This window comes from Pholis gunnellus, assembly GCF_910591455.1.
Source record: "Pholis gunnellus genome assembly, chromosome: 10".
NCBI lineage: Eukaryota > Metazoa > Chordata > Actinopteri > Perciformes > Pholidae > Pholis > Pholis gunnellus.
This window is the reverse complement of record NC_136537.1, coordinates 24648545-24661127: the sequence shown is the minus strand read 5'-3', so window position 1 is coordinate 24661127 and position 12583 is coordinate 24648545. Positions and strand designations below refer to the sequence as shown.

At 43.8% G+C, this 12583-nt stretch overlaps 1 protein-coding gene across 4 annotated transcripts in view; it reads left to right on the top strand.

Annotated features, from left to right (window-relative positions):
- The window catches only part of glra1 (glycine receptor, alpha 1), a gene marked incomplete at both ends in the record, with an annotated part of 100915 nt that overhangs the window by 76971 nt on the left and 11361 nt on the right, over window positions 1-12583 (top strand). For all 4 annotated transcript variants that reach the window (XM_079167772.1, XM_079167770.1, XM_079167771.1 and 1 more), the window contains 2 exons: window positions 3203-3417; window positions 7826-7972. In XM_079167772.1, the coding sequence (XP_079023898.1) occupies window positions 3203-3417; window positions 7826-7972 (362 nt within the window). The remainder of the gene's footprint in view (window positions 1-3202; window positions 3418-7825; window positions 7973-12583) is intronic.

Genomic DNA, 12583 nt, shown 5'->3' with positions numbered 1-12583 from the left:
ATGAGCCTCATAGCAGAAACCAGTCCAATTCACAAAGATCAGCTGAAAGTCAGTCGCGGTTACAGTGAACTGATTGCCGTGTTCAGAGGGTTGTTGGTGACCGGAGCTCATTCATAGCCAACAGACAGATTTAATCCCACATACTGATTATCTCTGTCATGTTTAAACTCCTTTAGCTCCCGTCTGAACATTTCTTTTGGCTTTTTCTCTGCCGTTGTTCCGCCGACTGTGTTCTCGGTGCACATAGGTCATATTTATACTTTGACACGTGGATATTTGCACTCAGCTGCAGAACTTTACCATTTTGTGAATCGGACCTTCGGACGGGACAGATAGCGGTTACAAGCGAGGTGCTGCTCATGCTGCTGGCTTAGACCGTAGTGGACGCAGTCACCGTGAGGTCGCCTCTTGGTGTGTGGACTGACCATTCAGAAGCCTCGAGGTCAGCCATCTTGGGTTTTGGCCATCAGCATCTAGTTTTTTAGCTGTTGCCATCTCTTCATTCTCTTTTTATTTTATTTTAAACCAGAAGTCACACGAGAAGATGGAGCTAAGTTCAACCAAGATATCTTTAGGAGGTGACCAACATGTTACAATTAACTTCCATGAAAACAAAACAAAACAACATTTTGAAAGGGTGTAAGCTGCTTTATGGTCTGTGTGACTCTAAATCAGGGGTCCCCAAACTTTTTCCTGTGAGGGCCACATCACTGAACATATCGTTTGACCTAGGGCCCGATCATGGGGGGGGGGTGCTACTCGCGTGCCACTCGCAGGTGAGCGACCGTTGCATCGTGCACGCGGATCGGGGCGGAACACCGCCGTGCGCGATACAAGCTCCCGTCTCTTCTACTTCTTCTACTCTTCTACTTCTACAGGGTGCGCGCATGACAGCTCTCATCTCGTTCGCCCCCTGGTGGTTGGCTGATTAAAATTCGATTAATTGTGCAGACTGAAAAAAAATCATAATGCGTCTCTGGTATTGTTCAGGGGGCCGGACCAAATGTGGAGGCGGGCCGCATCCGGCCCGCGGGCCGTAGTTTGGGGACCCCTGCTCTAAATGGACCATCATCTACTAAATGAACATCATGCTGTATTGAAGAAGACTTGAAACTAGAGATTGAGACCATAAACTCATGTTTACAATGTTTACTGAGGTAATAAATCAAGAGAGAAGTAGAGTCATTTTCTCATAGACTTCTATACAATCTGCCGTTGAAGGTAATTCAGTATTTGCTTCACTTCTCAGGTTGCTGCCTGGTTGCCATCAGCCACCGTGATCCATCCATGTTAATTCGTCACATTTTTTACAGAGGTCGTAAATAGCGGCTTGAATGAATTCGCTCTTTTGATTCTCTGTTGTCTGATGGAGGAAGAGGCCCAATAACATCTGGTGCTACATGCGCCTCTGAACCGCCTCTCTCGGCTTGTTGCACCGTAACAAGTAGCTGAGCAGCACAAACCCCCAGAAACCACCTGCTGTGTTTGTGTTCAAGTGTTTTACCTTGTTTGGTTTCATTTGATATTCAGCAAAGACGAGCGTTTGTGTCTCTCTGATTTGGCGGCTGGTGATTTACACTTTAGCGCGAGCGCTGCAGAGAAAAGATGACATTTCCTCTGAGAAGCCGTCACCTTCGTCGTCAGTCCCGCTATGTTTCCCCTCCGGCTCATCCTCCCTTTCACTGCCAGTCCAACATCTTCTCCCTCCTCTAATCCCTCTCTCTCCCTCTCTCTGGATCACTCCTTTAATGTAAACCTCTGTCTCATCAGCTCCACCTGTTTGTTTTGTTCCGGGGGACATGACTGTGAGTGTTGAGGTGAAGATAATAGAGAATTCAGAAGCTCTTCACCGCGCAGGAGGAGACTGACGGAGGAACAGTTTCCTTTAGAGCAGAGTTTAATCGTTGGCCGGCGTCATTGTTGTTATTATTTCATTCTCCTGGAATCTCTTGTGCTGCAGATTCACTTCATTTCCCAAAGAGACGCCTGCTGAGACAAAATGATCGGCTCCATGAACATCTCAGTGAGCCGTGAATATCTTTTGAAGCCTTAAGCATCATAAGCCGTCTCGTTATGAAGTAAGGGAGCAACTCTTTAGAATAGATTTAAACAAAACATACTAGAACGGTTGGTTGTGTTACTTTCATTGTTGAACCTGATTGACTTTCTTTTTAATGAGTCGAGATTGATTTCATCCTCAGAATGTTCCTCCTCTGTCTGTTACTTCGTTTGGAGGAAGTGAGAGATCTTTCTAAAAACCAGCATTCGTTCCAAAGTATTCATTATAAAATCTGCGTTCAATTCATTTGTGTATTATGTCATTTAGATAGAGAGCTAAGATCCTCGTCTTGCGCGGCCTAAAGCAGTTTTAAGATGTCCACCGATGGAGTTTATGTGCTGAAAAAATGTCCGTGAATGAATAATAAAAAAGGGTCAAGCTCCCCAGTTAACTCAGGCATTAATGAGTCTGATAGATAGAGGAATAAAGCTTGACATGGCCCTCTTGGTCTGGAATGGAAATGACCTGTGTCTGTAATGGTTGTGTAGTGTGTGTGTGTGTGTGTGTGTGTGTGTGTGTGTGTGTGTGTGTGTGTGTGGTATCCGGGGTTATTTGTGGTCTTTTCATTTGAGTCGGGCTGCTGTAGATGTTTGTTCTTGGTCCACGGGGAGGGTTGAGGACGATGAAGCGCATGTCAGCAGCTAGTGAGTGCAGCTTCCTCCGGGAGGAGAGGCGTCGTGTTCACCACAATCTCACCTCAATAGTTTCATCCAGCGTTAGCTTCACCCTCGTAGAATAATGGGCAGTAATTCGCAGATATCCCACAAAGTTATTCTGTATGTTATCCACGTATTCTTGAAACCAGGTAGGATGAAGGCCACACAGTGCGGGCGGTGTTTGCAGGTATATAGATATATAGACCGATATATTTGTCACGTAACTTGCATACTTAAGTAACGGTATTTTTGTAGCTATTTTGATCCAAACAACAATATTTTCCTAAACCTAACTAAGTAGTTTCCTTTGAAGGACACACATAAAATGAGGAGTAACTTTTTATACTATATAGATATATTATATATAGAGATATTATACAAACTGCTGTATGAGGATATTTGAGTACTCTCTTCTTGCTTCCTCTCATCTTCCACAAACAGCTTCGTCACTTTGAATTAAACCAATCTCCCCCCCCCCCCCCCACAGGTAAATTCACCTGCATCGAGGCTCGTTTCCACCTGGAGCGTCAGATGGGCTACTACCTGATCCAGATGTACATCCCCTCGCTGCTCATCGTCATCCTGTCCTGGGTTTCCTTCTGGATCAACATGGACGCCGCGCCCGCCCGGGTGGGTCTGGGCATCACCACCGTGCTGACCATGACCACGCAGAGCTCCGGTTCCAGAGCCTCCCTGCCCAAGGTGAGGGCGAATCAAACGCACCTTTTCACTACCAGCTTTTTGTAATGAACCCGAGCATCTCATCGGCTGCTGTTGGACAGGAAGTTATGTGGCGTAACTTGTTTTTTTTGAAGAACGACGGTACAGCCGTGTAGAAATGAAACAAGAGGGCGGAGCTTAGTGCAACCGAACCAGAACAAGATATTCATGTGGGAAATTAAATATTTAAAGAGGGAAATAGGGAAATATGGATGAAGAGGAAGAGAAGAACGAATGGTGAGAAAATAGAAAATAAAGTGGAAGTGTCTGGTAGCAAAGAGGCGGAGACATGAGAGAGAGAGAGAAATGGAGGGGAAGAAGAAGAAGAGACAATCAACAGACGAAGTTCAAAGAAACAAAGATGAGAAAAATAACTTTTTTAAAAACCGAGAGAAATCTTTTCCTGTGAGGGATTTTCAGATTAAAGGGAGAAGAAAAAAAACGTCCAGACTTTGCGTGAGCCAGGATTGTATAATTATGTCCAGGGAAGCTGTAATCCCCAACACACACACACACACACACACACACACAGGCACACACACACGCACACACACACAGGCACACACACACACATGCGCACACACACACACGCGCACACACACAGTGTTTGTTGACATTAGGTGCTTCATGCGCTCTAAAAATTGAACAAGTGAACCGTGATTCCTCTGCAGTTCAGCTGTCACAATAATGATCACACAGCACAGCTGAGCTTAGGTGGGCATACTGCTCAGACACACACACACACACGTACATCTGAGTGTGTGTGTGTGTGTGTGTGTGTGATTGATAGTAGACACACACACACACATAAACACACGGCTCGTCTCACACGCCACAGAGGAGGGATGAACCATGTCAGGCGAAGGAGATGAGGAAAGGAGGTAAGTCAGGAGGAGGAGCGATGAGGAAGGAGAGGAAATATTACTGTTTGAGAGATTTGTTGAGCAAAGCAGAAGAGTACTGTGACTGCTATCACACTACTGCGACACAATAACACCTTTAATGAGGTTTGAAAAGCTCCTAAATGACACAATGTCAGTGTGAAGGTGGTTCTGATCCTTCAGACGTCACACGCAGGGGAGCGATTTGTGACTGATTCAGTGTCCAGGACGCCTCACGAGGCTCCGACAGAAAGATCAGTGAATGTAAAACATGATTTGACCTTTAACGACGTCCACGAGGTGATACGTCACACTTTGGATGCCGTCTCTGTTGACATGTCTGATCCCGGGGAGTCTGTCTCTGGCTCCTCCTGTTCGTTCTCCTTTTCTATTCAGACCTCTGTTTTCATTAGTGTGTAATCACCTGAAACTGAGAATGGTTGTGTTTTCATTCAGCTTAGAATAAGCCCTTCATATGGAGCAGGTCCTCTTCCAGTCCAACATGTTTCTACAGTAGCCCAGAACGGACAAACGCTGGCTCTAGAGAGAGCCTTTTGAGTCCTGTCGTTACCTGAAGGCCAACCAACCCCGGAGTCACTCGTGTTTTGGAAGGAGTCTTTGTCTGCTTGGTGTTTCGCCTCGCTATATTTTTCTGTCTCTGTCCTTATGAATGTGTGCTTGTGCAATGCTCGTGGGCTACACACCTAAAGACGCCCAGAAACGTCCCACTTTGTAGATACGTTTTATTGTGGCTGACTTTAATGGATATTTAGAATTGTATCTGATTTCATCGTAAAAATGAACCTGAAGGCCACCGTAGTTCTCCAGCAGAGCGCCGTCGTACCGCCAGCCGCCGTCGTACCTCCTAAAGTCGTGTTATTATGGAAAGGATGACCTCAAAATCTGAAGCCACGACGCTAGAAACTGTCCTGTGAAGTGTGAGTTCAGTAACGCCGCCTAAGCCGCCGTTCAGGACGCCGCCGGTCGGTTCGTCTGTCAGACTGACGCTCTCAGACTCAAACAGGATTGTTTGAGTCCGGTTTGTTTTAGCTGCTTCCAGTCTGCTCCACCTTCACGGTTTATCATTTCATGATTCAATGCCAAATTTCCCGTCACATGACTGTGTTCATCTAATTTGAATTTGTATCCATGAATCATATTTTTAAGATCTACCCAAACTCCGAAAATCAAAGATCTACCGGCTGCTTTTAAAAACACAGTATCTAACTTTAAAGACCTTTGGAGTGCTAAATCTAAATCTAACTTTAACGACCAAAATAAGGAAAAAGGCTTCGTTCAGCTTATTTCGGACGTTTCATGTTCTCAAGCTTTAATTGCCAGTAAAACTTAATGGACACCAGGAAATAAACTGATTAGACATTAGATGGTTAGAGACAACAATTTGTTGTAGCCACTCTCCCTGCATCTGCTTCATTTACTTCACTCAGCGGGTTACTTTCCCAGAATGCCTTTCAACCACCTTTCAGAGAAAGATGTATTTTGTTTACAGAGTGAAGGAAAAGGGACATTTAAAGGGATTATTCTCGCCTCATGGAGATGTGTTTTCTTCATCTTGCTTTTGATCCAAATATATTTAATTAATTGTATATTTCCATCCGACTGACAAATAACATACGAAAGCAAAACATACAGAATCCCAAACTAAATGTAACCTGGTGGGAAAAAAATGGTAGGACGTCTCAAAACATGCATCCCTGAGTTAGCTATCTCCTAAAAAAATATATTTTCATTTAAGTTCCAGGAAAAAATGTGCAAAAAAATGTCAAAGCCTTTTTCAAGGCTTTTTATTAGGGTCGTTAAATACCTTTACAATCTGTTTTTATTTGTATTCTGTCCTAAAAACGGAGTACTCTAAGAATCCTCTTTCAGTTCTTCTGCCTCTCTCTCTGCCTGGATGACCATCAACCCAAGTGAACCAGTTGACGGGGGGAAGGGCGGGATGGGGGGGGGGAGATCAGTCGTGCATTGGAGATAACTGTGCATCAAACTCGGCGCGAACGGGCATGAATCACAAGGAGGCTGAGCGGCGATGATAAGCGCTGCTGTGTGTTTGTGAAAGTGATCCGAAGTCATAGTTTAATTGGATCTTAAGCGGCTGATTGTGGGTTTTCTCTGCTCTCTGTGTGTCAGAACGGGGGATCTCCCTCTGAGGCGGCGCCGTGTAATAACGTGCGGAGGCACAGAGTTGTTATGACAGGCCGGGGTGAACGCACTTGAATAATGACACTTGGCGGACAGATAGCAATCAGACAATGATCCAACCAGACTCCGTTTAGCACTTATTATCTGGACAGCCCTTAAACTGTCCATCTTGCTTCACTCTTCGTACGTAGAAGCTGCTGACACTAGACTGGTTTTATGTGCGGATTCGTTGTAATGTAGCTTTTTCTCCATCTGTCCGTTCAGTCCGTTCAATCCACTTTAACTATATGCAGCTAGTATACCTTTATATGTTCATGTACTAACTCAGTGGTGTAACGTCCGACCCCAGGCCTTAACGTGTCTTAAAGCTGCATTCTCTCTAATGTCCACCAGGGGGCGACTCCTCTGGTTGTATAGAAGTCTATGAGAAAATGACTCTACTTCTCTCTTGATTTATTACCTCAGTAAACATTGTAAACATGAGTTTATGGTCTCAATCTCTAGTTTCAAGTCTTCTTCAATACAGCATGATGTTCATTTAGTAAATGATGGTCCATTTAGAGTCAAACAGACCATAAAGCAGGGGATGCTTTAGGGGCGGGGCTACACGGTGATTGACAGGTCTCTGCACAGCTTTGTCCGGTCTGGTAGTTGTCCGTGTTCTCGTCTTACAACTTTAACCCTTTCATGGTGTGTTTTCACTTCATGAAAGTTAAGAGGAACATTTTGTTCGCCTAAAAATTCAGTGTTCGGTTAACTCCGCCCTCTGAGGTCACTGCTGTCTGAACAAAAACAAGATGGCGACGACCGAATATGCCGAACTCGAGGGCTTCAAAACCGTAGTCCACAAACCGAAAGGGTGACGTCACGATGATCAGGTCCACTTCTCATAGTCGCCCCGTCCAACCTGGATTAACCCACAGCTGACCAGTCTAGATATAAATGATTCACTTAAATTAGTATTCATGCATTGCATTAATAAGAAAATGACTAATGTGCACGCTCAATATATTTGCTTTTCATTTTCAAAATACATTTTTTGACTGAAAATATTTTTCAGCACTTTCACTTTTACAACTTTGATCTAATACGATTTGATTTTAATCTACGGCTAAAAAGATGCATAAGTTTTATGATCAGTGCACAAATTATTCATTTGAGGATTTGAGTAAAATATTATATTCAGTGTATTTAGTGCAAAAGAAACTGTACTCTGGATACTTCTGGAAACTGTCAGGACAGTCTGAAGCTGGAAACGTTTTCAACTTGAAGGCATCACTTCCTTCGTTCAGCATCATTATGAAGTTACTTCCTGTTTCTCTAACACCTCCGCCCCTCCTCCACAGGTGTCCTACGTGAAAGCCATCGATATCTGGATGGCCGTGTGTCTGCTCTTTGTGTTCTCCGCCCTGCTGGAGTACGCCGCCGTCAACTTCATCGCCCGCCAACACAAGGAGCTGCTGCGCTTCAGACGGAGGCGACGACACATGAAGGTGAATACATCCGTCACAGCTGTGACACAGTCCAACCTTCACATTTACATTTGCTCTTTGTGTGTGTGTCCCGGTGCCTCGACAGAGATATCAGCTGAAATGAAGAGTGAGGCGTTATGAACGAGCTTTTGAAAGAATAATATACGACTTAAAGATTCGATAAAGATGATTTATGAATCGGAACTATTCTACTGAACCTCCATAGCTGCCGTTTAACGTTGTGTCCTTCAGATGTTTAGATGCATTAGAGAAAAGACAGAAAGTATGTGGAGGAGAAAAGATCTTGAAGAAGAAGTACTGAAGACGAGCTGGTCAAACACAAACACTGTTCTGTCCCCACTGGAGACTCGGCTGAGCCCAGACTTGTTGTTTTTGTCTCCAAACACCCAAACAAAACAGAAACAAACTGTTTAAAACCACAAATGTGTTGTTTTTAAGGGGATGAAAAGTGGCACGGCGGTGGAGATCCTCGCCGTGCTTTCATCAGAATAAAACATTTGAGTTTGTCAGGTGGTCGTCGGGGCGATGCTCGGCAGTGTAAACACGAAGAAAATGCAGTTTGTATTAAAATCCCTGCTCGCCTCCGTCCTCGGGCCTTCTGAAAGATTCACCGCTCGTCACCGGGCAGAAACACAGGCCATCAATGTTTCATGGGCGGAGCGTGGAGCATGATTAAAAGCTGAGCCGCCGAGCAAACAGAGACGAGGCTCATAATGGATTCACAATGTAGAAGAGCAGAGAAACAACAAACAAGGAAACTTTCCCCTCGGCTCCCAAAACTTTTGGTTCTGGAAATGCATGATTTACGAGCGGCAGAGATGAGAGCGTTGTGACCTCTCAGTGAGAATGTCTATGAGACACTGTCCGGCTACTTCTGGTGGTTTGGGTTAATATAAGTATGTTTGTTACGAAGTTAAGAAGGTTGAGTTCCTCAACACAACCGCGCTTACTCAACGAACGCAACATGCTAACGCTAAGTGCTAACAAGACTTAGTAACGCGACTAACGCTACGATTTAATAACTGAGATGTGTGTGAGGATAGACAACGTTAGGTCTTCTGAAACTTTCGACCATACCACATGATCCTTAGCAGCCGATGCAGTTTGTCTTAATTATGATGAAAATATAGATCCTGAACAAAGACGGACCTTGTGGTGAGATGTTGAGCTGAACCAAGAGGCTGCAGATGTCGAATGATTAACATTCTAGCGAACAGCGAGGTGTTTCTGTTGTGTGTGAGGGTGCTGCGTGTGCACGGGTGTGTCTGTGAAGGTGTTTTAATGTTTAATCCACTATTGATGGAAAACAATTTAAACATGACGATGACATCAACAACCTTTTTCTTTTCTTTGTTTTGACATCGCTGTGCTTCTGATGTGATGAAGATAAACTGGAGACCTGAAAATATGTCAAGTTTATTTCATTTCCCAAAAACTGATTTGGATATATTTAGTAAAGACGACAAAGCACAATGTCAAGACGGGAGCGTTGAGATGTATCGGGGCTCTGTCTTTGTTTCTTCCTCTACTTTCCTTCGTTGGTTTCGTCTTTGAAGTATTTAATCAATCAATTCTATGTGTCCGGTCGGATTCATCAGCCCGAGGCGGCCGTATTGAATAAGGAGTAAAGTTGTCAGGCCTGCAGGGAATATTGAAGAGCTGGTTGATTGTGAAACTGGTGCTGTGTGTGTGTGTGTGTGTGTGTGTGTGTGTGTGTGTGTGTGTGTGTGTGTGTGTGTGTGTGTGTGTGTGTGTGTGTGTGTGTGTGTGTGGGTGTGGGTGTGGGTGGGTAGAGGACAAGAAAACAACCTCAAGAAATGCAACAATGAGCCTGCAGTATACAATCCGTAGTCCTGTGTGTGTGTGTGTGTGTGTGTGTGTGTGTGTGTGTGTGTGTGTGTGTGTGTGTGAGAGAGCGGTGGAGAGATTGTATCTATACAGCCGGTGACCATGCATGAGTGCGTTCGCGAGTGCTGTCGTGCATTCCGCCGTTGTCGGGCATGTGTTCGTGCCTAGCCACGACCGGAGCTGCTTGATTGAGTTTGACACGTTTTAGTGTGTGTGTGAGCACGATCGTGTGTTTCCGTATTTATGAGGACCGGAGTGTCCTCGCAAGGCCGGTAAAGGTCACGCGGTTCCTGTGAAGTGAGGACCCCCTGTGCCAGGAAGTCCAGTCCAGGATTAGATAGTTTAATTAAGTGTAGTGTGAAGGATGGAGTCAGGATCTGGTTTAGTTATCATGTTTGTTTTTTACAGTTGTTGTTAGTATTTGGGATGATTATTTTCACTTTTCAATGAATCAACTAGTTGTTCTCTCTGCTCTAGTCTGTAACATGTCAGTGAGGGGATGTCCTCTATCTTTCAAATCAATCCTGAAGCAAAGACGCTCAATACGCACAAATACTAGCAGATGTTTCTGCTCATGAAGATCATGTTTTATGATCAAAAGCTCCAGAACGGCGACTAAACTGACCTTATAGTAAGAGAAAAGAAATTAAGAGAAGTAATGAAAAATAAATATTATAGAAGTAATAGCAGTAAAAAAGAATCACGTGATAAAGAATAAATATCAATAAATCTAAACGCTGTAAGCCCGTTTTACTTACTTAGCATATGCTAACGATCAACTACAATGAAGTAATTTCATGTGGCAGAAATATGTTTTGTTCATAACTTTCATCATCTTCTTGCGACCCCTGGGATTAATCTCGTGACCACGTCTGAGGACCTCGCCCCGTAGGTTGGGAACCCGCCTTTCACAGACGCCGTCTGAGACGAGGTCGTGTTCTTCGTGCCTCCAAATGAAATGTGCCGTTTGATGCCGTTTGTTCCAACATGAGTTTGATGAAAGCGTCGAGGGGGAAACGGAGTCACGGAGCTGAGGGGGAGAAAAAAAAAAAAGATATATGAAAAAAGTATAAACCCTAAATCCTATTGTTGTAATCCCCTGAGCTGTGATGGTGGGTGAAGAGGTAGATTAGCGGTCCGGCTGCCGCTGCACTTTCAGGTGAATCAGACTCGGGAGAGAGGAGCGTGGGCTCAGGATTGACCCACATCCGGCTCGCCGAACCTTTGGCGTGTTCTTTAGTGTTTTTCTGTCACACGCGACGACAGCAGGAGGTGAAGTTAGGCCGGCGGTCCTGTTACATCATCGGAGTTTTTGTTAAAAACAGCTCGTCTGTTCTGTTGACGTCAACATTTTCACAGCTGAGGCCGTTTTCTGTCAGTGACGAGTTTTTTTAAATTTGCTGTCATGTTGTGCTGCTGAAGGTGAATTTAGGACAAAAGCTGAGTTCTGTGTTTCATGTCGTTGGTTACATGTGACTGATGGGCTTTTCCTGTCTCGAGGTGAGTTTAGGTGACCGGAGTCTGATTTATTCATGAGGGGTTCTTTATCCTTAGCATGTAGCACGAGGCGGTCGTATGTGAATTCACACTTAAGCTGTTACTTCTGCCTTTTCACACGTGTTGAAAAATAAATGCGGTTCGTGGCGCCGTCAGGCGATTTTAATGAAAGCAGCGACCAAAATGACGGGGAGATGGAACGGAATGTGGAAATGAATATTGGATGAAAACAGATGAAGCTCCACAGAATGAAGACAAAGATAAGAATAGGACAAACATGAAGACGTTTTTTAATAAATCTGCTGCATCACTAATGAGCTCCATGAACCTGTAGCTACCGGCAGAAAGCATGAACCACAGAACACAGTTTGTATTCCTGTTAGAGTAAAATCTGCTCTATTTAATTAAAAAACACTCCAAAGATGTGATTAAAACCTGTTTGATATTTGATGAGTCAGGCATTAAAGAACTAGTTTGACATTTTTGGAGCAGCCGGCTAGCTTAGCTTAGCACAAAGACGGAGCTGCTGCTTTAAATGCACAAAAGAAAATCATTTCGAAGACAGATTTACTTCAATTTGATTTGCTTTACAGTAAATGATAATTAAAAAAAAGTGGAAAAGACTCAAAATACCAACAAATCTTTTCAATCCATCAAAAACAATCTTTAGATGTAATGCAGCCGATGAAGACAATGTACAATGTAGAACGGAGCACAAGTACTAACAAACTAGTAATACTACGTTGTAAAAACCCTCAGTTACACATAAACGCAATGAAGTACTATCAGCATGTGAAATACTAATAGTAAAAGTATTAAAAGTAACGGTGAGAGCAATTTAAGATTTCAAAACAATGACTTAAAACTCAAAAGCACAATATTTCCCTCTGAAGAGTAGCAGATAAATAGTATGAAGTGGCATTAAATGGAGGTACTTGAGCAAAGTACAAGCACCAAAGTACATAAGTAGTGTCCTTAAACGTACTTGCTTCCCACCGCTGGAGCACAAACTTTGACTCATCACGAACCCTTGAAAGCATCGTGTGTTTTCCAGTAGAAACTAGCAGCACTTCTGAGGACACGAAGGAAACACGGAGAGGAATTTAAGGTATTTGCATTTGAAACAGGATTCTGCCGAGAGGTTTGTATAATGTGCTCCAAATGTAGGATTTATTCAAAAGTGTAAAACAGTTTTAAATTCAGCTCCTCGGGTCCTTTTTTACTTTGTATTCAAGCACGATGAATAAACCTGGAGAATAAAATAAG